Source organism: Cucumis sativus, chromosome 6 (assembly GCF_000004075.3).
Source record: "Cucumis sativus cultivar 9930 chromosome 6, Cucumber_9930_V3, whole genome shotgun sequence".
NCBI lineage: Eukaryota > Viridiplantae > Streptophyta > Magnoliopsida > Cucurbitales > Cucurbitaceae > Cucumis > Cucumis sativus.
The window spans coordinates 3,235,297-3,258,845 of record NC_026660.2 but is presented as its reverse complement, the minus strand read 5'-3'; the positions used below and the strand labels follow the sequence as shown (position 1 = coordinate 3,258,845).

General features: G+C 35.8%; 2 protein-coding genes across 13 annotated transcripts; both read left to right on the top strand.

The window, feature by feature from the left end:
• The first annotated feature begins 2,531 nt into the window (after positions 1-2,531).
• On the top strand, positions 2,532-14,676 carry LOC101203476 (ATPase family AAA domain-containing protein At1g05910). Of its 3 annotated transcripts, none has more exons than XM_011658247.1 (11): positions 2,532-2,863; positions 3,589-3,866; positions 6,807-6,887; positions 7,020-8,831; positions 8,916-9,104; positions 9,242-9,384; positions 9,930-10,175; positions 11,561-11,747; positions 12,176-12,241; positions 12,318-12,570; positions 14,117-14,676. In XM_011658247.1, the coding sequence occupies exons 2-11, from the start codon at positions 3,651-3,653 to the stop codon at positions 14,506-14,508; spliced, it is 3,585 nt and encodes a 1,194-aa protein (XP_011656549.1). In that variant the 5' UTR covers positions 2,532-2,863; positions 3,589-3,650; the 3' UTR covers positions 14,509-14,676. The 3 variants fall into 3 exon arrangements, with proteins under 3 accessions (XP_011656549.1, XP_011656550.1, XP_011656547.1); XM_011658248.1 differs by having other exon boundaries at positions 9,927-10,175; positions 14,120-14,676; XM_011658245.1 differs by having other exon boundaries at positions 9,927-10,175.
• Positions 14,677-15,679: 1,003 nt separating this feature from the next.
• On the top strand, positions 15,680-22,687 carry LOC101203236 (4'-phosphopantetheinyl transferase gsp). Of its 10 annotated transcripts, none has more exons than XM_031887867.1 (11): positions 15,680-16,092; positions 16,748-16,804; positions 19,903-19,954; positions 20,176-20,365; positions 20,515-20,690; positions 20,800-20,867; positions 20,990-21,091; positions 21,215-21,370; positions 21,604-21,723; positions 22,019-22,148; positions 22,231-22,589. In XM_031887867.1, exons 4-11 carry the CDS (start codon positions 20,256-20,258, stop codon positions 22,359-22,361), a joined length of 993 nt encoding a protein of 330 aa, XP_031743727.1. In that variant the 5' UTR covers positions 15,680-16,092; positions 16,748-16,804; positions 19,903-19,954; positions 20,176-20,255; the 3' UTR covers positions 22,362-22,589. The 10 variants fall into 10 exon arrangements, with proteins under 10 accessions (XP_031743727.1, XP_011656545.1, XP_031743725.1 ...); XM_011658243.2 differs by having other exon boundaries at positions 19,826-19,954; XM_031887865.1 differs by having other exon boundaries at positions 16,706-16,804.
• Positions 22,688-23,549: the final 862 nt, after the last annotated feature.

Below are 23,549 nucleotides of genomic sequence, written 5' to 3'. Positions count from 1 at the left end.
GTTATATCTGAGAAAACTTGAACTTTATGTGGAGACATAAACGTGGATCAAGTTTGAACATATAACCTAAATAATATATAGTATACGAATAAGGTTGAACACCTTATTTTGGAGACACTGTGGATGTGACCCACTTTGTAGTTAGTACAAACGATGTGATCCTGAATCGTTCATGTAGAAACATGAAAGTGGGAGCATCCTATCTAAAGAGTTGAAATAAGACTGAAACCATAGAAATAATCATTTTAAAGTTATATTACAATTAACTTTAATAAAGTTAATTATTTCGTTTAAAGATATCTTATATAACTTAATCTTAATCCTAAGCTAAAGTTTTTATATATAACCAATCACGTGGAGGATGGAAAAGTTTTTATAACTCAAATATTCATTATTATTAATAATCAATTGATTGGAATGGTATGAGTTTATGTGATGATATAATTGCAAGTAAATGAAACACCAAATTTAACATGCACGTGTGTATGTGTCTATACATACATATGTTAGAGGTTGTTTTTTTCCCTTTTGTAAGGTGTTTGCTCTTTCTCCTCCACTCAATCACAAATTAACTCCACTAAGAATATAAATTAATTAGAGAACATTTATGTTTGAAGACAAAATTGCCATGAAAGTATAAATGAAAATTATTCTTTTGGTGAATGAGTATATTTGGCCAAACAAAATTTCTCCTCATACCTACTTTTATTTTATACTAGTATATATTAAACATGTGTCATGCATTTAAAATACAATTTTATTAGTAGCATTTTAGACTACCAACCTAAATGCATTCTAAAAGAGTTTCTTAATTAGGTTAGTTTTTCATTTTATAAAAATATCAAAATGCTCTATATCAACATTTTAGCAATTTAATTTTTATTTTTTCGATATAAATAAAGTATTTTCAGTTATACAAGTGTTATATGTATAGCATTTCTTCCTTATATGTATATATATGGAAATAATATATAGCATACACATTTTTCTTTTATGGTTGATAAGAGCCCCATTAAATTTAAAATGATATAATATAATAAACATAAAATAAATTATTAACTAAATGCAAAATTTATATGGAACTAAATCGAATAAATATTGTTCTTATTTACACCTATAAATAAAAATCACCAAAAAAAATATAATAGGAATTGAAAAGGTGGCGAGTAGAATATAACAATAAATAAAGTTTAGTTTAATAATAATATAATAATATGAGCACAAAAAAGAAAAGAAAAGGCAAAGATTCTCTCTCTAAAAAATCCAAATTTACCGACTTAACACTTTGATCTTCATTCATGTCCACGAGAAAGATACTTAAAGATTCCAATTATTGTACTAATAATACATTGTTCTCTAATCAATAAAAAAAAAAGAAACCTATTGAGTTTTAAAGTTATATGTTGCAGTGGTTATCATATTGATACTGATAGAAAAAATGAAATAGAATATCTTTATATAATATCAACTGTCTCAAATGAAAAACGTATATTAGAAAAATTGTCTACTTTATCTTATGGATTATATTATCAAGTAATTGAAAAATATGCAACAATGAACACGAAGTTCATGAATTCAAACATATTTGTAAGTTGGCATAATCAATTAGGTCATCTAGGATCTATAAAACAACACAACAGAATGATAACTAGAGATCACAATTTCTTAATCTAGTGCGGTTGATCAATCTCGGTAAAAGCATTGAACTTGAGGAGGAATGGAGAATGGAGTTGACTAGGAATCTGAGCGGAGTTTTCGCTGTTAAAGTTCTTTATGTGTGTGTTTGTTTCCTAGCTCTTCATTGAGGGTATTTATAGGCTTTCATCACCCATCGCCCCATAAGCGCGTTCTGTGTTCCTTGACGACTATTTTTACGCTAGTAGATTTCATCCACAATTCGAAAATGATATATCATATTTGATTCTCAAAGCTTAACTCTCTAGGCAATGGTCTACAATGTTTTAGGTGTCTGTTAGAATCCTTGTTAGTGTCGAGTAGGTCTTCTCTTTATCATTTCTTCACAACATTGCTTCTAAGTGTGCATTGCAAATTTTTAAAGATTGCGTTAGCCTAATTGTTCTAATCTTTTCATCAAATCCTTCAATGAAAAACACCAAGAAATCATAATATTCAAACATCAAATCAATGCACTATAAACATGTGAATGCATAAATTTAAGTGCATGCATTTTCTACTAATTTTCCCTACTTCTTCCTGGTAAAAAGAAACACTAATTTGTATTTCTATAAGTTATCAATATATTCAGACTAAAACGACCATCAAAGTACTTAAAACTAAAATGCTATTTTAACCCAAAAAAAAAAAAAAGAAAAAAAAATGAAAGTAGAAGGAATGGGAAACACAAGAACAATTCCATTCAAAAGCATATTTGAAGTGGATCAGGTCGGGTCGTATTCAAACGTAGGATCCGAATACAAAATAATCGACGGCCCATTAAAGGCCCAAGAAATCGACGGCCCACGAAAGCCCTAGCTGAGGCCATGCACTCTCTCTTCCGTCTTCCCCATGGAAAAAATTTCTGTTTTTCTTGAGCTTCGATCTTCCTTCCTTCTTCCCCAGCCTTCGTCGTCTTCCTCATACCACCTAAGTTCCTTCACTCAAATGCAATTTTACACCTATTGAATCTCTCACAATTACTTACCTTCTTCACTACCTTCTTCACTACCTTCTTCATTCTCCTCCTCTCCCCCTTCTTCTCCCCCTTATTTCGATTCTTTTTTCCACCTCTCCGAATGCTTCTTCTTTGCTGATATTTTGATCAGACTTTCTTGATTGTGGAAGCCTGGGATATTCCTTCGTTCGGAGGCTTCATCAGGCGAAACCGCGGCAAGAAGCAGCTCAGGTTTGTTTTACTAACATGCAATGCAACTGCTGCTTATTAATGTCTGCTATTGGAGGTTGCTCTTATTTTGTGCGTAATTAATGGACAATACTTGTGAAAGGTGTTGCCCTTTTGTTTCGATTTTTATTTTTTAAACTCGTAATTAGATTGTTTTTCCTGGGTTGTATGTTTTTTACGTAGTGAGGGAGTGACACGGCGAATGTTAGCTAGTAATTAGCAGATGATCATGCAAGGCCATGAAATTTAGTGAGAAAGTATCTAAAAGGAAGTAATATGGTTTGCACCTTGTGAATTTGTGCAGAATGTGCTATAAACAGGTGCTCTCTTAGTCGCAGTTGAGTACTTCAATTCAATGATCAAGTCTAAGAAATTACCTCTTATTGGTGTTGGGGGGGGGGGGGGGGGGGGTACAAGACGTAGATATGTAGTATATTGTTGTCAAAACATTAGTTTAAGATCTAGGAACGTGCTGTTTTGTGAAATAATTTGTGCCCTCGAGTCTTAGTAACTTCTTTGTTGGTCGTGAGCAAGCTTTTGTCACCTTTTAGCATTAGTTTCGTCATGGTGAACTGCACAATTTAACTACGGATATCTTGATTTTTCGTGATGTGATTACAATTGTAGGTACATTTATTGTTATGAAAATGCATGTTAGCTAAGGTATTAATTACAGTTTTATTTGCTTTATCATTGGCTAAAAACTGACAAGGATAATTTCTTGTCAGATGTTGTCTTCAGAAGCACTCACGGGGAGATCTATCAATCCAATCTAGTTCTTACATCGACCATGTATCCGAAGCAAACTGGTTTGGGAGATGGACCAGTCTCCAGCCCACTACGCACAAGTGCTCGACCAAGGAAGAGACCAATATCGTATGGTCGTCCATATGTATATTATGGTTCTTCTGCAACCTTCAAACCCAACAAGAAAAGGACCCCAGCTGTTAGAATTGCCAAGCTGCTTCGTCCAAAGAAGCAATCCATGCCAACTGCTAATGCTGTTGTGAGTACTATGTCCTCTATCTTATATCAGTTCGAACGGTTTTATGGGCAAGGCATTGATTATGGCAAGAATAAATAGTACTTTAAGAATTAATCTCTGCCACACAATTCTTGATCTATATAGATTCGTAACAACATAAGACACTCTTTGTGAAATTGTATTTAAAAAGTATGGCTGGACAGCAGAAAGAACATTTGAAAGCTGGATGTATTTATTATTTCTTACAACTAAATCATCTGAAGAGCTTTCTTTGTATTCTTGGTTGCTTGGAAAGACAGAAGCTTTTTCCATTCTATATATGTGTTATCTTGAAACGAAAGATTTCATCAAAATTTTTTAGATGAGGCTCTGAGTGATAAAGGATTTGGGAATAATTGAAGAATTGACACGAATACAATGAACAAACTGCTGGAAAAAGGCTGATAAATGGTATGAATGTGAAGTTTGAAAGGGGGACACAGTTTTTTTTAGGAAGAGTCAGGAGTCAGGAGTCAGGAGTCAGGATGACCCAGGCTCTTAAACATTCCTCTCAAATTTGGTTATTCTAGGCTTGTCATGCTGGTCATTCTCTTCTTTTGGCTGGGACCTCAGTTTTAGATGGAATAGTACGATTTAAAGATTGAGAGCGGGAGTGGGCTGCGCTCTTTAGTTGGATCACAAATTTCACCTTTAGTGTGGAAAATATGGACTCATGAAAAAGAGGGTGGTTATTCTGTAAAGTCCAGGGGAAGCAAGCTAAGTGGAACCTCTGAAGATATCATCAGCCCCTTTGTTAACCTCATCTGGAAGTTTAGAATCTGATATAGGGGCATTTTGGGAAATTCATCCATTTGTTATTTTGTCTTTATAAAATCATGATTTAATTTTAGTTTAGGTGTGTTCCAGCCCTTCCCCCTTGGGTCTATTTGAGGGGGTAGGTTAGTTAACTAAATAGTTAGGTGTGATTAAACCCTTATCCCGTGGGTCTATTTAAGGGATAGCTTGTTTCTCTCATTCTACACAATTAATAAAATTCTCTCCAAGATTTACTCTAAGATTTTAGTTTTCACCAAACTGGTATTAGAGCACTTGTTGAGAGGGACCTGACGGGTAGAGAAAACCCCAAGAACAACGACCTTCGAGTTCCATTGATGTTGAAGCATCTTCCTGTCCTCAAACAATTGAACAATGCCTCACGGGGTGTGGAGAATTCCATCATTGAGCAACACCATTGTAGCCATTCAACAAGCAATCGAACTCCCCATGGTTGACGTTGGCAAAATTTTGATGAATCAAAACAAGGGCAAAGAGATTGAGTACAATCATCAAGAGGTTCAAGAAAGGTCCCTAGATTGAGTATAATCATCATTGGTTTGGAGGATTAAGGTCTTTAGAAAGGTTCGTTTCTTTACCTGGTAGGTTCTTCATGGTTGTATCAATATGTTCGATAGGCTTTCAAGGAAGATGCCGCTGTTGGTTGGGCCTTTTTGCTGTATTTTGTGTCGAAAGGTGGAGGAAGGCTTGGACCATATTCTTTGGCATTTTGAGTTGTTGAGCCATGTTTGGGACCTTTTTCCAGAATTTTGGCATGAGCACTGTTTGTCACAGAGTTGTTAGAGATATGATTGAGGAGTTCCTCTTGAATCCGCCATTTGGGGAGAAAGGCCGCTTTCTTTGGTGTGTAAGTGTTTGTGCTATTTTGTGGGTGCTTTGGGATGAGAGAAATAGTATGGTGTTTAGGGGTGTTGAGAAGGGGTGTGAAGGCTTATGGTCTCTTGTTCGCTTTTATGTCTCCTGTTGAGTTTGATTTCGAAGATCTTTTGCGATTATCCTATGAACATGATTTTGTATAGTTGGAGTCTCCTCTTTTAGCGGGATTCCTTCTTTTTGCGGGCTTGGGATTTTGTTTACCTGCGTATTCCTTCACTCTTTCCTAATCAAAGTTGTGTTTCTCTCATCCAAAAAAAAACATCAAGAGGTTCAAGAAAACCAAGGAGCACAATGGCAGCAGCCAAAAATGCAACAAGGACTGGTACAAGATGGTCCACAAAGAGCAAGAACCTTCAAGATTTTCTGTCCACCATTTGCTCCGTCCCAAGATTTTCGTTTTCACCAAAATCCTTAAGTGATAAACACCTACAACAGATGATAGAGAAAATGTCAAACTGGTCTTGGTCTCCTTGGTGGGTGTTGTGCATAAAGGTGGGGAAGACAGTCAACACTTGTTCTTCTGCTCTTATGCTGGTGGTTTGGAATGAGCTCCTCAAACTCGTCTACTTTTCATGGGTTTTTCTAAGCTGTAATGGTTTGTTTTTGCTTATTTATGGAACCTATTTTGGTGGACGTGCCAGGGTTACATGATTGAAGTTATGTCTTGTAATTGTCCTTTGGTGGCTCCCCATTTTAGCTATAGTTTTTTTTTTTAAAAAAAATTGTCTTCTATTACTGTGATATTGCTTTTCATATAAAATGGGCGGAGAAAGTTCACTTTTTATCCATGTACTTAGTTGTGCGACTCATAATTTAACCTTGTTTTAGTGTCATCCAACTGCTATGTTCAATCTACTAAGGATTATACATTTTTCATTTTTTTGTATATTGGTGTTGAGTTTTGCTATTCCTATATTTGCATGATTTTATGGTTAGAGTTGGTTGTCATTGTGCGTGGCTTGGGCTTGGATATTTCTGTCTTACTTTAGGTGTTTTATGGTTGAATTTTACATCATTTCTTGGTTTACTCTTAGCACTTTTATTTTCTTCAAAGCTGATGAGCTAGGTCAATACTTCAACATTCTTATTCTACTTTGAAATTCAAATATATATATGTGTGTGTGTGTGTGCACACACAAACACACAAGTTAATGATGATAAGCTTTTACAGTTTTACTCTTTAGGGTTCTTCTCCTTAAACTCTATCTTTTCTCATCTCAGACTTCTGTATTCTTGTGTGTGTATTTGCAGCCAGTTCGGCGGTCTCAACGACAAAAGAGAAGGCGTACAAATTTTAGCGGTTACACAGATTCTGAAGATGAAGATTTAATGGTGAGATTTAATGTTGTTCCAAGAATTCTTTTTCTTCCTCAACTTAACTTCGGTTAGTTAGATGATTTAATTGTATCATGGAAATATCACCTTCATTTACCACATATACTGAAGCTTAGTAACTTATTGCAGAGTTCCAACCCCAAGTTTAAAATAATGACTAGTCAAAGGGATAATAACTCAAACAAAAATGTTTTTTCTTCTCCAAAACATAAAAAAAACATGGACAACAGACCAACTCCTAGGCGTGAAGGATTACGACCACGCCATTCACGATTAGTTTCTAGAGACCATTTGAATTCAGAATCAGATGATGAGCAAGGTAGCTCAGAAGATAAAGGAAGCCAAGATGAGATAGAAAATGGGAATGATATAGAGGATAATGATGTGGATGATATTCAAAATGATGATGATGGTGAGCCAGAACCTGAGGACGAGGGTGAGGAAGATGGTGATGATGAAGGAGGTGAAGAAGAACAGGAGGGACGTAGACGATATGATCTTCGAAATCGTCCCGATGCTCGGAGACTCTCTATAGGTGAAGGTAAACCAAGACCAAGATCTCCTCGTAGAGTATTACATCAAGGAATGGGGACTAAGGTTGGGAGAGATGTAAGGAGGGGTGGATCAAGAGTTCACAAACGTCGTATGGGAAGGATTGAAGATTCTGATGATTCTCTTCTTGTGGATGAGTTGGACCAAGCTCCTGGTATACCATGGGCTCGAGGTGGAAATAGATCTGGCCCACCTTGGCTGTTTGGAGGATTGGACATGCATGGGACTGCGTCTTGGGGATTGAATATTGCAGCATCTGGTTGGGGTCACCAAAGTGATGCATTTTCAAGTTTAACTTCTGGTATTCAAACTGCTGGACCAAGTTCTAAGGGTGGGGCAGATATTCAACCTGTACAAGTTGATGAAAGTGTTAGCTTTGGTGACATTGGTGGCTTGTCAGAATATATAGATGCTTTGAAGGAGATGGTATTCTTTCCTTTACTCTACCCTGATTTCTTTGCAAGTTATCATATAACCCCACCAAGAGGGGTGCTATTATGTGGGCCTCCAGGTACTGGGAAAACATTAATTGCTAGAGCATTAGCCTGTGCTGCATCAAAGGCTGGCCAAAAGGTCAGTTTCTACATGCGGAAGGGTGCAGATGTTCTAAGCAAGTGGGTGGGTGAGGCTGAGCGACAATTGAAACTACTTTTTGAAGAAGCACAAAGGAATCAGCCCTCTATCATATTCTTTGATGAAATTGATGGGCTTGCTCCAGTAAGATCAAGCAAACAGGAGCAAATTCATAATTCCATTGTCTCCACATTGCTTGCTTTGATGGATGGGCTAGACTCTCGCGGGCAGGTTGTATTAATTGGAGCTACAAATCGGATTGATGCCATCGATGGAGCCCTACGGCGCCCTGGTCGTTTTGATCGTGAATTTAACTTTCCACTGCCTGGTTGTGATGCACGTGCTGAGATTTTGACCATTCACACACGCAAGTGGAAGAATCCTCCTTCAGAAGAGCTTCGGTCAGAACTTGCTGCTACTTGTGTAGGTTATTGTGGTGCTGATTTGAAGGCTCTCTGCACTGAGGCTGCTATACGAGCTTTCCGCCAAAAGTATCCTCAGGTTTACACCTGTGATGATAAGTTTCTAATAGATGTTGAATCTGTCAAGGTCGAGAAGTATCATTTTGTTGAAGCCATGTCCACAATTACTCCTGCTGCTCATCGAGGTGCTGTAGTGCATTCTCGGCCGCTATCTTCTGTAGTTGCACCATGTTTGAAAAGACATCTTCATAAAGCCATGGTTTTCTTATCTGATGCCTTTCCATTAGCAGCATCATCTGAGTTTGCCAAACTTTCCATGCTTTCTTTTGGATCTGCAATTCCACTAGTGTGTAGACCTCGACTTTTGCTTTGTGGTGGTGAAGATGTTGGGTTGGTAATTATCTTGGAACCTCCTGAATTTTCTCTATGATCACTTTGGAGCGACCAACTAAATGTACTTACTGGTTTAGTTTTACAGGATCACCTTGGTCCTGCTATTTTACATGAATTGGAGAAATTTCCTGTTCATTGTCTGGGGCTCCCGTCACTGCTTTCTGATCCTAGTGCAAAGACACCTGAGGAGGCATTGGTACATATATTTGGTGAAGCAAGGAGGACTACTCCGTCAATCCTCTACCTACCTCAATTTCATCGTTGGTGGGAGACAGTGAGTTTGTTATTCAAGATATTCTATGTTTATTCATCAATTATTACTCAAAACTTTGTACTTTGTAAAGTTTACAAATGTTATAAGTTATAACACTGTATAACATGCTGGGGCGGTTTTGATGGTTGACTTTTCAGGCAGATCAGCAGTTGAGAGCTGTTTTATTGACTCTGTTAGAGGAGCTACCTTCTGACCTACCCATATTACTGCTCGGAACATCCTTATTCTCGCTTGCTGAAGTTGATGAGAAAGCTTCTATGATTTTTCCTAATCGTGGGATGTATGTATTCATCTACTTTGACCGAAATCTTTACTGTGAAGTTAAACCTTGTTTTCTTTTGATTGTTTAAGCATGTTAGAGAAAGTTATCCTTTACCCCCCATTTCATGATAGAGAATGCTTCCCTTATTTATTTAAATCTTTTTACTATTTTTGGTAGAATTTGCTCAAAAGTATATAGAGCAAGATATTTTAAGCTGTAGAAGGTGCTTAGCTGGTGTTGGAATTTTGTGCACTCTAACTGATCACTTTGTATCTTCTTTCCTAATTTTTTTTCACTTCTGATTCTCTACTTTCTTTGATTACTTATATTTTTTTTCTTTTTAATAACAGTAGTTTATTAAGAAAAAGGTACTTGGTCTCTTCCAAAAAAAAAAAAAAAGAAAAGGAAAAAGGTACTTAGTAGTTGATTGACTACAGAGATGAATGGTTCTGCTTTTATGGTTTCTCATAATCTTTTGTGTAGAATAGAGAAGATATCCGCTGTTGTTTTTTTTGTGAAAAATTGTCTCCCACCTAATGTTCTATCCTTTTTCTAATTAGCAGCTATCAAGTGAGTCCTCCGGCCAGTGAAGATAAGTCTTTGTTTTTTACCAATTTAATTGAGGCTGCTTCCTCAGTTTTGCTGGAGGGCATGGATAAAAGAGTGCAAGTGTCTGAATCTCTTCCTGAGCTTCCCAAGGTTCCAGTAGTAGCCAGTGGGCCAAAGGCTTCCGAATTAAAAGCCAAGTTAGAAGCTGAACAGCATGCCCTTCGCCGTTTAAGAATGTGCCTTAGAGATGTTTGCAACCGGTGAGATGGTCTTTACTTGCTCCATTGCATCTTTGTTAAATTTATTGTCATTTTATTATGTACCGAGTTTTTTATTTTTATTTATTTTTTTGATAAATGAAATAGACAACTTTCGATGAGAAAGAATGAAAGAGTACAAGGGGCATACAGAAATTAAGCCCATCAAAAAAAGAACAAGCCTTCTACAAGGAAGGCTTCTAACTCACTATGATGTTACCAATGGAATAATTACTCAAACCTTGAAACCAAAGTCCAAAGAGAAACATGGAACCTCACTAAGGACCAAACCTCTGAAGGATCCTTCTCGGACCCACTAAACTTTATCTTGCTCCTTTCACCTCAAATATCCCAAATCACAGCGCACCCCCTCTCCAAAGCCATAAGAACTAGCCTTTCTTCCTAAAAGGTAAATGCAAAAGGAACTCCTCAATCGTAGTGCAGATACTTCTCTGGTCAGAAAACTCAAACTCTTGAAAGAAGTGAGACCACACAAACGTCGCAAATTGACAATTCCAAAGTAGGTGGTCCAGGTGTTCCCTTGCTTTTTGACAAAGAATACAGCAGGACGGACCCATAAACGAAGGTGTCTTATTGGCCAGCCTATCCAAGGTATTCATGCGGCCTAACGAAACTTGCCCAGATAAATAATTGGATCTTCTTTGGTATCTTGACCCTCCAAACCTTGCCAGAAACCAACACACTACCAGGGGAGGGAGGAGTCTAATAACATATATTACGTGTCCCCAACGTGTCGGGTCCTACATTTCAGAAATTGACATGTCACCGTCTTGTCTTGTGTCACGTGTCTAAACTCGTGCTTCCTAGGATACGAGGATGAATCTATGGAAGATCCTAGTAGTGATAATGATAATGTGGATGAGTTTTAGATAGAATATTGAGATTTTCTTCTGTCATGATTAATTGTTAGGATTTTTATTCTTTGTCATGATTAATTTTGTGTATATTATGTACTTCTAAGCACTTTATAATATTAAAATATGTAAGGTTTGATGTTTTATGATTTAATTGTGTTTTATTAACTTAAAATGAGGCTTACGCCTCATACCAACTTGAGGTGCAAGAGAAAATGCCTCGAGGATTCCTGGAACCTTTTAAAACATTAATCACCTTGTTCAAAACAAAACATGTGCTCCTAATCATTTTAACCATCTATCTTATTAATAGGGAATGCCATCTGTATGATAACCAAATATATACAGCTGGTACTCCCTATAAAAATGTGTCCAATTTTTTTAATCATCCATCATTAATATGGAATTGACTATTTGGTAAAGTTCAAGATTTGATCAAACAGTTCATATATTTTTTAATTTGATTTCAAATATGTTGTTCTTTGTTTAAACTGATTTGTGTTCCCGTTGCAGGATTTTGTATGATAAAAGGTTTACTGTCTTCCATTACCCTGTTCTTGATGAGGATGCTCCCAATTACCGCTCAGTCGTCCAGAACCCGATGGACATGGCTACATTGCTTCAACGTGTTGACTCTGGGCAATATATTACATGTTCAGCATTTATACAAGATGTTGATCTTATTGTTTCTAATGCGAAGGTACTGCTTGTAGTAACATGGAAGTTCTAAACTAAATAATATTTATGACAATTATGTGATGTAGACAAAGAAATATTTATTATTTTAAATTCAAATTAAAATTATCTTAAATATTTCAATTTGGGGTGTTCTACTCTGATAATTCCATGTGGGCCTCAGTATTGTTATGGATTTTTAATTTTTAAATGTCTGACAAATGGGAAGCAGCAGAGGTGTAAATGCCAGAATTTTGTCTATTCTTATGATTTCTTTGTCCGTCTGAATCCATTATGTGTGTATGTGACTTGGGCTTCTTATTGTTCTTCAATCATTTTACTGACACCAGTGTTTGTGTTTCTCAACCCTATGAAACAAAAGAAAGGGTTCACTTCTACTGAGCTTTCCTTTCCTACAAATGTTTATGAGAATATACTTTGTATTTGTTTCAGGCTTATAATGGAGATGATTACAATGGTGCTAGGATTGTTAGCAGAGCTCACGAGCTTCGCGATGCAGTATGTTCATTTGTTTTTTATCCATTCCCCCCTCCAGGTTGAGTGGCTTTATCAACATAGATATCCTTATCCACAGGTCCACGGAATGCTGACACAGATGGATCCCGCGTTGATTGCATTCTGCGACAATATAGCTGCCCAAGGTGGCCCATTGAATGTGCCAGATGCACTTAGGGGAACTGTGTTTCCATCTGCCCCAGCTATGCAGCTGGGAACTGTTACTCGAGCTAGCGCTCGATTGCGTAATGTTCAGCCAGAGGTTGACTTCAATCGAAGTTATGAGGCATTAAAACGCCCAAAGAAGAATACAGATGCTGCTCATCATGCAGGTATTGTGAACTCACTTATTGTATGTTTTGTGTTTAGCCCAAGGAGTTAAGAAGTAGGAGTATGGAAGTCAGAGTTATGAACTTTACTCCATGTTTGACCCAAGGTGTCATGGGTCTATTAAAAACATCAATTTTATATCTTATCAACTCTTTGGGCTCCAGAAGTTCAAAACTCCCTTGGGCATTTTAAAACACTGTCGTATTTCAAAAGGAGGTAAGCATACCCGAACCCAAGCTGCCCTTTCTAGCACTTTTATTTACCACATGTCACTGTTGAAATCGCGGACAAAGATTTCCTTCTTTGGACAACTTTGCTCGTGATTTCTTTTGTGAAGTTTCCAAAGGACGTGGAATGCATAATGTTATTGAGAGACTTTCATCATTAGAATTTGGATCTACTGGCTAAATGGATTTCAAGATTTCTAAATAAGGTTTAATACCATGTGGCGCAGGCTTATTGTTGCTAGATATTATGGCTCCGAGTTTGATTGTGTTTGGCCTTTTCCCATTTTGAGAGGACCATACCTTCGTGTCATATTTGCTCCACTTTGTCTCTTGTTGCATTCCATGCTCATCGTTGTCTTAATATTTACCGATTTCTTTTTGGCTCGATTCTTGGTTGAGTTGTGGAGCTATTGATCCTGTTGTCTTTTTAGATTCAGTTCAGTCAGTACAGTTTCGATGTATGGGTTCCCTCCTACTAATGTCTGGGCCTTGGATTTGAGCCTTGAATCAGTTGAATGGGCAATCTCATCTATTCTTCAATTAATTAATGATTATTGATCTTGGCCTCTTGGTCCTTCCAAGATTTCTTTTTGTTGGGTACTAATGAACCTTTGTTATATAATAATTCATACTTAGTAATTTGGCTAGTTGCTCATCCTAAGAAGATTTACCTTTCCTTGGGAACGTAGCTTTGGAGTTGTCAATATGGTCAATCATCCATGGAGAATGCCATACAACAACCTCTCTCGATTTTGATGTGTTATGTGTCATATAGATTCAGCGAAACGTGTCACTTATTTGCTCACTGACTTTGTGCTTATACTTTTAGCTGGTCCAGTCCTCTGCCTATCCCTATTTTTTATTTTCTCCATCAACATCAATGGGGTCACCTTTTACGTGGCACGAAGAAAACTAGTTGGATCTTTGTAGTGTCTCTAGTTTCTTTGGGTGAAAGGACTGCCAGGATTTTTGGATACTTTCTTTTCCTTTGATCGCTTGATGGATTTAATTCTTTTTGGTCCTATGTACATCAGTGAACGTCAACACTGTTTCAATACTTAGGTGTTTCAGGTTTTCCCCTTTTATTTCATTTACTGATTAAAAATGAAAAGCTCCCGTTCTAAATCCAATAGCGTACAATGATAGCAAACAATATATTCTCTTTTGATATATCTCAGTAGTTCCTCTATAAATCTGTAGGACTAATGTTATCTTGGAATGAAATTCGTATTGTTTGAATATTTTGGACTCTTGATGATTTTTACTATTTTTTTTCTTTCCTCATTTGGTATTTACTTCCTGACAACCTTAATACAAACAGAAGAAAGACCGCCACCACAGCATCAAGATTTGGTCGCACCAAAACCATCCCAAGAGCCCGACACAGGCGAAGCAAGTCGTGAAAGTTCAAAAGCCTGTCCGGGTAGTGGGAATATGTGTGATGCTTCCGGTGGAGAAGCCTCCGATCTCACAGATTGGAATTGTTCACGAGATGCTTCAATATCAGATAGCTATATTTTGAACCAATTCGAGTCGGTGAAGAATGTACTTTTGGAGCGGACAGTGAAGTATGGAATTCCAGAGCTTGAAAGACTATATACTCGAATAATGAAGGGTGTTTTCAAGATTAAAGAGAAAGGAGGCAGGGATGATCCTAAGCATTCAATTTTGAAGTTTCTATTGAAATTTGCTGAAGATGGGGCTAATTTCTGATTATTATTTCTATTATTATTACTTTATTACAAGTGAATCCTTAACCCCCACCCCCACAAAAAGGAAAAAAAGAAAAAAGAGTTAAGAAAAAGAAAGGTTTATTTCGTTAGGTTGATGTAAAGTCGGGAATTTTATTGCAATGGAAATCTGTTGAGTGATTTCTCTCTCTCTCTCTCTCTCTCTCTCTCTCTCTCTCTCTCTCTCTCTCTCTCTCTCTCTTTCTCTCTCTTTCTCTCTTTCTCTCTCTCTCATTATTTTGGTTGGTTTTGACAATGGCATTTATTTTGATTATTATAACAATCTTTTATTAATTGGCTAAAGTGGTTGTAACGGAATGGCATTGATGGATCATCGTATCATATAGCAAAAGATGAAATTTTCTTGAATTAGATTGAATGGGTTCAAATCAGATTTTGACTATAAATAGAAAAGCCATGAATAAGTGGACTATGTTTGTATTTTTGGTATTCGAACGTTGATTTATGTCTTATTTTGATTATTTTATTTACTAAGTATTACTTTTACCAACCAGTTATGGACGAATATCAATGGCATACATCCAATGATGGTGTAATGTACAAAAATGGTGCTTACTTTTTGGAGCCACCCCTTTACTCTGAATCGTGTCATGTCCAATGATCACTAGGGTACAAAATCATAATATAATCTTTTTATTAAAAAAATCATGATAAAATAGTTCTAATAATTAATAGAAAAAGTAAACTAAATTTAGTGTTAATTTTCAAGAAATTTTATCTTTTTACATTTGATATAAGATCTAAATAGTTTTGTACTGATATCAAATGATTTGTAGACTGTACTATATGATTCTACGCGTGTGTCAAATTATTTTATGCTATGAACAAATTCTTTTTTAAAATTGAGTGTAAATATTTTTGGATTTTATTTTATTTTAAAAAAAATCATTTGAATATTTCGTAGATACATTTTTTTTAGTCAGAGTTGAATTAATTTTTAGAATGCTAATAGAAATTTCATTAGTTTATTTAAAAAAATGATCCATTAACCTAAGCTTAAATTGATCACTTAAACTAATATATAATTTGAGTGATTATTTTTCTTTTGTTAAATATTTGGTTTACACACATTTATGTTTCCAATACTTCATAAAGTCTTATTTTAATATTTGAAGTTTGAAATTGTTTAAAAATAACATATTTATGAAAGTGATAATTGCAAGGTAAAAAAAGAGAGAGAGAGAGAGAGGGAAAAGACAAAGAGCCCTCACCGCCGACCACCATTCTTCTTCTCCGGCGACTCTTCAATAGCAAGAGGCAGCGACGACCGGTGTCCACACTCTAAGCGAACCCAAGGCTTTGTCGTTGACAGCGGTCTACCCTCATCCACGAATCTGACTTGCATTGTGAGGCTTCGCCTAGGCTTTCGCAGCATCATTTCGACGACTAGTTCTGCCATACCAGCGTTTTTGGCTTGGGGGTATAATTTCGACTGTTACCCACACTCCCATTGGTCTTAAATCAGTCTACCCATAACATCTAAGGATCAGATCTGCAATTTTGAATTTTCTTGAATGCCGTCCAGCATGGTTTGGAGTCCTTTTGGGTAAGAGTTAGTAAGTATATTTGTTCTATTTTCCATTTAGAATTGGAGTTAAATGTTTGAATGATATGGTGAACCGTTTAAGCCCTTTAGTTGTTATGTTTGGGTGAATTTTGAAGTATTGGACTAAATGCTTTGAACTGTTTTAGAATAGATTAAAGTGTGTTAGATTAGTTTTTAACCTGTGAAGGCTTGCTGTTTGTAGTTTTAGACTAGCTCGGACTGATCGACTCAGGTCTATGGTTAGTTTTGGTTGATTTTGGGTAAGATTATCCTTTTAAACACTCTCAATTTCAATTAAGGTCTTCAAAATTGAGTTCTATTTCTAAATTTTTATGGATTCTTTAGACTTCGAGTAAGTTGATATTTGCCCAAGTGGATTTATGATGGAGAATTGTAGGATAGTCAATCGAGGTAACTAGCTTCCACATCCTATCCAAAATATGAATTTGACTATTGCGGTTTGGTGAATGTTTGAAAATATGTTTGGAAGTATGTTTTGTATTTTTTGAAACCGTTTGAAATTGTTTTGGATGTATTAAATGTTTTGTATTATCTATTTTTTAAAATAAAACTTTACCCAATTTACCCTTTGCACACCGAATCTGAGTTATAGCTGCCGCTGCACTAACTACATGTCATCCTCGTGGCCGATCAGAACCTCACCAGTGATTGGCTTTTACTAGATCGTGTCGCCTTAACCTTGAATTTGGGGGTAAGATCTAATTGATTTAGTTCGGGTCCTTGAAGAATTTTGAATACCCATTGAGTTTCTCTTGTATTTTTTTAAAAATGGAAATAAGCATTGATGACATTATTGGTTTGTTCTAAGGAGAGGTAAAAGCATGTTAAGCATCTCAGAATAGTGTTGCAAACATTAGGTGACATGAAACTGTATGCTAAGTTCAGTAAATGTGAGTTTTTGCTCGAACATTTAACATTCTTAAGTTTTGTTATATATCTGAGGGTGTGTCAGTAAAGCCTTTGAAAGTTGAAGTAGTACCTAAGTATTGGTTTGTTCTAAGGAGAGGTAAAATCATGTTAAGCATCTCATAATAGTGTTGCAAACGTTAGGTGACATGAAATTGTATGCTAAGTTTAGTGAATGTGGGTTTTTGCTCAAATGTGTAACATTTTAAGTTCTGTTATTATAGCCGAGGGTGTGTTGGTAAAGCCTTTAAAAGTTGAAGTAGTACTTAAGTGCGAACTACACACAATAGTTACTGAGGTACGTAGTTTTATTGGTTTAGTTGGATACTACCAATGTTTTATTGAGGGATTATCAAAGCTAGCTCTTCTGTTAATTATTTGACCAAGAACTCTAAATTGTGTGGACTGAAGAGTATGAACAAAGTTCTCAGGAACTGAAGAGACAACTTTTTTGAGCACCTGTTTTAAAGTTTTCGGTGCTTGTTGTTGATTCAAAAGTTAGTGTGATGTTTCTTATTAGGGTTTAGGTTGTCTAAAATGCAGAAAGGTAAGGTGATAGCTTATGCTTCTAGATAGTCGAAGAAGCATGAGTGTAATTATCCAACTCATGATAAGGAATTAGCTATGTACAACAGTGTTGGCATTCAAAATATGCCAACATTATTTATATGCAGGAAATTGCCGTATCTTGATAGATCATGAGAGCTTAAAGTTCATCTTTATTCAAAAGGAGTTCAATATGTGACATCAAAGATGATTGAAATTGACCAAAGTTTATGACTACACCATCGATTACCATCCTAGGAAAATGAATATAGTAATTGATGCTTTGAGTAGAAAGGTAGTTCATTGTAAGCTTCTTTGAATGCCATCAACTCTTCTTTGTTTACGGGAATTAAAGAGTTGTAATGCACTGTTGATAACGACTCTCAGGGAGATTGTTTGCATAGTTTCGAGCAAGACCCACTCTACAAGATTATTGAGGCTCAATAGAATGATAAGGGTTTAAAGCAGATGAGAGATAGTGAAACAAGGCTTTCAAATAGACTATGACTTAGGAGGTCATAGAACAATGATAAGATGTGTTCTTGATAAATTAGAGGTAAAGAATGAAATATTAGAGGAAGCTCACAACTCCACTTATGTTATGCATTTGGAAGCACCAAGGTGTCTCTTGCTGTAATAGGTTGGATTTCATTCTCATTGTAATAGACTAGATTTCGTTCTCATTGTTGTAATAGACTAGTCTTATTTGGGATATGATGTTTTTGTGCTAAGGGGGTGTCAACCTAATAGAGATGTATGGGTTCTTCTTTTGCTTGTTTAGACTTCCTTATTACGCTCTTTGTATAATTTTCTTGTACATTGAGTTCTTATTAATAATAAAGAAGTTTGTCTCCGTTTAAAAAAACCAGCATTATTGGTGTCTTGGAATGAAGCGCGAGATAGCTGAGTATGTCTCGAGGTCTTTGATTTGCCAATAGGTCGAACTGTTTGTTAAAAAAAAGAAACAAGACTATTGAATCTACTTTTAGTACCGAAGTGGAATGGGGAAGATATTACGATGGATTTTTTGTTTGGACTTCCTCGAACTCAAGGTAACCACATGCCAATTGGGTGATAGTTGACAGACTGGCAAAGACAACACGGTTTTTGCCAATAAAATGCTGCTTATTCTTTGGATAAATTGGCTAAGATATATGTGACCAAAATAGTTAGTCATCTGAATCTTCAGTGTCAATTATTTCAGATCGAGATTCTAGATTCACGTTGAAGTTTTGCTCAAGTTTATAGTAAGCTCTAGGTACTAATCTAAAGTTTTGTACAACCTTTCATCCTTAAACTGATGGGTCAGAGCGGACTATTAAGACGTTAGAGGATATGTTACGAGCCTGTGTATTACAGTTTAAAAGTAATTGGGATTCACATTGATGTAACTCAAATGAGAGAATTTTATTAATGTTTTTGTAGTTGTGAACACAATAGATAAGTACTCTTTTTGTAGCAACCTAATCCTAATTCTAATTAATAAAAGAAACTAATCAGTAATCTTAATAAATAAAGGAAACTAATCCTAATCCCAATAAAGAAAAGAAACTAATACTAATCCTAATTCTAATAGATTAAGGATTTGACCATAATATCCTATTCCTACTACATCATTTGGTTACACCATATTCCACCCCCTCAAAATCAAACTCGTCTTGAGGTCTTCTATGTTGATAATTGGAATTCATCCGGAGCAAAATAGGTTTTCAAATCAGCAACATTGAAAACAAGGTTGACATGTATCACTTGGCAATTCAATGCGGAATATGTTGTCACCATACTTCTCCAAGTTTTTGAATGGGTCAAGTTGTCTATCCTTCAACTTATTGTAGGTTCCCACGGGAAATCTATTCTTCCTTAGATGAATCATCACAAATTCTCCCATTTGAAACACAACTTCTCTTCTAGATTTGTCTTTAGATTACTTGTAAGATTGAGTTGTCTTCTCCAAATCGTCGTGGACTTCACAATGCAACTCTTCTATTCTTTCCACCATGTTTTCAGCTCAATACTAACATCAACAAAAGATGGAAAATTTACAAGATTGAACATGAGCCTAGGAACTCGAGTGTACATAATCTCAAATGGGTACTTTCTGGGAGATCGGTTCTTCATGTTGTTCAAAGCAAACTTGGAAGTGAGGAATTTGAATTATTGAACCATAAAATAGCCTGAGTTGTCATGATGAAGTATTTTGTAGATTGTTGTGTCATCTTGCTTCGTGAAGATAACTGAGAGACCTTAATCTTTGTTTCAGGCTGATGAAGTATTTTGTAGATTGTTGTGTCATCTTGCTTCGTGAAGATAACTGAGAGACCTTAATCTTTGTTTCAGGACAAATTGAAGTGGGGAAAGCGTGTAATCCCGAGGGATTGAGCCATTGATAGTGAGTGGTTTATTTTCAAGTATTTTCATTATAAATATATGTACGTTATTATAGTACGCTAAGTGGCAGTATATTGGTACTAATGTGTTATTTAATCTTGTTTATATGACCATCTGTGTGCATTTTTCCAAGGCGACACCTAACGTGGATTTCCAAGGTCATAGTTGTGCACTTGGTCCTTTCAACATTCTTTTATGTTTAATTGTCTGACTTTATTGCAGGTCAATCTTTTGTTTCTCCAGTGGAGCCTTGGTCGTGAATGGCTTTTATCAAAGATTGATTATATTTACAGTTCGGCTTCATGCTTTTTTCGTCTCTGAGAGCAAGCACTACAATAAATATGCATTTCTTCCAACGGAGCTTTGCCACTGCTGCATCCCTTATTGTTCCTATGCAACCTCCATCTAAAATGTAATCAATATTTCAAGGTTCTGTGGCCGCTAATGTACATTGCATGCATTGTTTGGTTCAATGAATCATGTAGCTTACAAAAAATTTCTGTATTTTAGATCGACTCCTACCCCCCAAGTTTTTATTTTCTATTATTTCTTTGTTTTCAGGGAAACCCATATCTGGTATATCGTACCTGATGAAGTAAAGAGTAAACATCTTCAGAAACACTATTTAAATTTATTATCACCAAATGAAAAGGAGAGTGTTATGAAAATACAAGAAGAGGAGCTTCAAAAAAGAGCCTTGCTAGCTCGTGCTTTGGTACGATCGACCATTTCAAGATGTAAGTTTTATTGTTATTTTATTTTTATTTGTAATGTTACTTGCACAACGGGGAATGGTGAGGTTTGCTTTTTTACTGTTATACCTGAAATATGCTATTTTCTTTCTAGATGCGACACAATTTCAAATTGATCCACAAGCGTTGAAGTTCAAAAAGAATATGTTTGGGAAGCCTGAGGTGATTTCTTTTCCTTCTTTAATTCATGTACTTTTCCTCCTTCAATTCATGTATAGTTTACATGTTACTTTATTTTCTGTTTCTTTTTCCCATGTATTCATGTTTATATAATTGTTGAATAGTTAGATTTTCAGAACAGCAGTCAACTATGTCTACCGCCGTTGCAATTCAACATCTCACATTCTTCATCCTTGATAGCATGTGGAGTGACTATGCATTCTCCAGTAAGTGTCTCTACTTTACATGCTAACTACACGTTTCTACTTGTGCAACACCTCCTTTGGATTCTTATTGAGTAAATCTTTTGTTGTTAAACATAATTAACTTTTGTGACATTTCTAATTCAGATTGGTATAGATGTGGAAGCGAAGACACGAAAAATAAAGAACAACATCATAGCTTTTGCTAAACGTTTCTTTTCTCCAAATGAAATAGAATTTCTATCTGCTATTTCAGATCCTGAAAGTCAGCGGCAGGAATTCATAAAATTATGGACTCTAAAGGTGAGCACAATTGCAATAGCGTCCGTCCTGAGATCTTAGGCAAGTCTGAAAATCAAACCCTAAACCATATGTTTGCTTTTAATTATTAACTTCCATCTCAACCATTTTCTTAATAATAGTTTTTTTTCCATGATTGAATATTAGAATTTTTTGTCAGTTGTAAAGGCCCTTCATCTGCGTTTGAACATGTTTTCTCTTCCATTTGATTGATGTAACCAAAATTCATTTTGTAGGAGGCATATGTTAAAGCGTTGGGTAGGGGCTTCTCGGCTACTCCATTCAACACTTTCACTATTCAGTTTAATAAAACTGCCAGAGGTTCATGTCTTCCTGGGTGTAAAACTTCTGAGGAGGTAAGGCATTCATCACGAGTTAAAGGAACTCTTATGTGAGAGATAAATAGGAGAGATTTGAAAATGGTGCAAATGCAAATGGAAAATAAATCACATATGGTTTGTTTTATAGGATTTACCAAATCATTAGCATTTTAGCCAACTTTGTGTGTGCGACCGGATTTTAGCCTTAGTGGGAGAGTTCTATGTGTTGGACTGGATTATTCTTCTGTAACACTTTTCAGTATGAATAACCAAGTTTTCTTCATGGTGGATTTAGTATGTGTGAATTTTCATAATGACTATATTTTACCAGGCTTATGAAATAAGCGTAGAGTCTTGTGATGATTTGGAGAACTGCTCGAGGAGTATGACTTTTGCGCTGATGGAGCTGTCTGGTTCTCATTATGCTGCTGTTTGCATGGAAAAAGACACAAGCTTTAGAGGTGAAACTAATATCTTATATCAAACATAAAGATTTGATTGATTGATCTAATATCTTATATCTTGGTAAATTTACTGGAGCAGGGAGTCTTCCCATGAAGTTAAATGTGTGGAGAACAATTCCATATGTGGAAGATGAATGTGTTTCTGGAACTGAGGCTGCTCTACCGATCAATGGGTTTGCTCAAGCGAATGTGAAGTCTTCCAAAACTTAAAAAATTACAAATATTGAAGTTCTACTAAACATTTCTTTGTTGAGTATACATCCCTAGAAATGTCTCAGAAATACTCCCTCAGGAAAGTTGGTAGTTACTCTCCGAAATCTCAGGTTCAAATTCCTAGTTAATGTTAAGGGTAGGTTATGAACATACTGTGAATGTGGTTGCAACACTTTAGAAATGTTGTTTGAAGTTATGAGTTGTAAATTACTCGTGTTGAGAAAATCTATGTAAATTTGATTTACTGTTGAGAAAAATTCTCAACAATGAAATGGAAAAAGAAAATATCTGGGGAAGCAAATCAATTTTTCAATCTTTTTAAATCTTCTTGTTGAAGTAAGAAAAAATTGTGATGCATGTTATACCTGAGATACAAAACACTTCTATAGGAACAAAGCTAAACGTAATAACTTACAAAATAAAGCCATATTTGTAACATTAACTTAATAACTTAAAATTAAAAACTGCAAAATAAATCGAACAATAACTTAAAGTATAAAATGAAAATTTGAAACCAAAGGTGAGAGAAAACTCGTAACTCAACACTCCTTCGGTACTCGATTTTGGTGTGAACGTAAATTGTTGAGATGTCCAATTATTTTAGTTTCTTCTCTTGCTTTCTTCGCTTTCTTCGGTAAATAAAATCTTGAGTTGGATGTGTCTTGTTTGACCACATTGTATTAGATTGAAAGCACTAGAAGTACACAAACTCGTGTGTAGGCTTTTCTTGCTCAAATCCAAAACTACCAAGTAGTTTGAGAAATCATATTGCTTGTTTGTGCACCTTCCCTTCTTGAAAACTGACAAATCTGATCAATGGATATAAAATTGGAAAAACCATCAACCATGTTAGAAAAATGCAAAATTTTCAAAGATTTGTTGTCATCAATGTCATGTACAAAAAAAGCACGATGACGACGTAGTGAGTCATCACTAAAAACAAATGCATTTCAACCATTTTGACCTTTGCAAACTCTGCTCCTTGAAGGTCATAAATAACACAAACTTGATCTTTGGAGCACACATATATTTTGTTATGCAACAGCTGAGCAATTAAGCAACTTTTGAGATAACCTTAGAACATATAAAACATTAGATAGTCTCTTTTTACCTTCCTTAATATTCATAATGACATTGTCTTTACCTTTACCTTTAGGTAGTACTATTTAATTTTACCATGTCCAA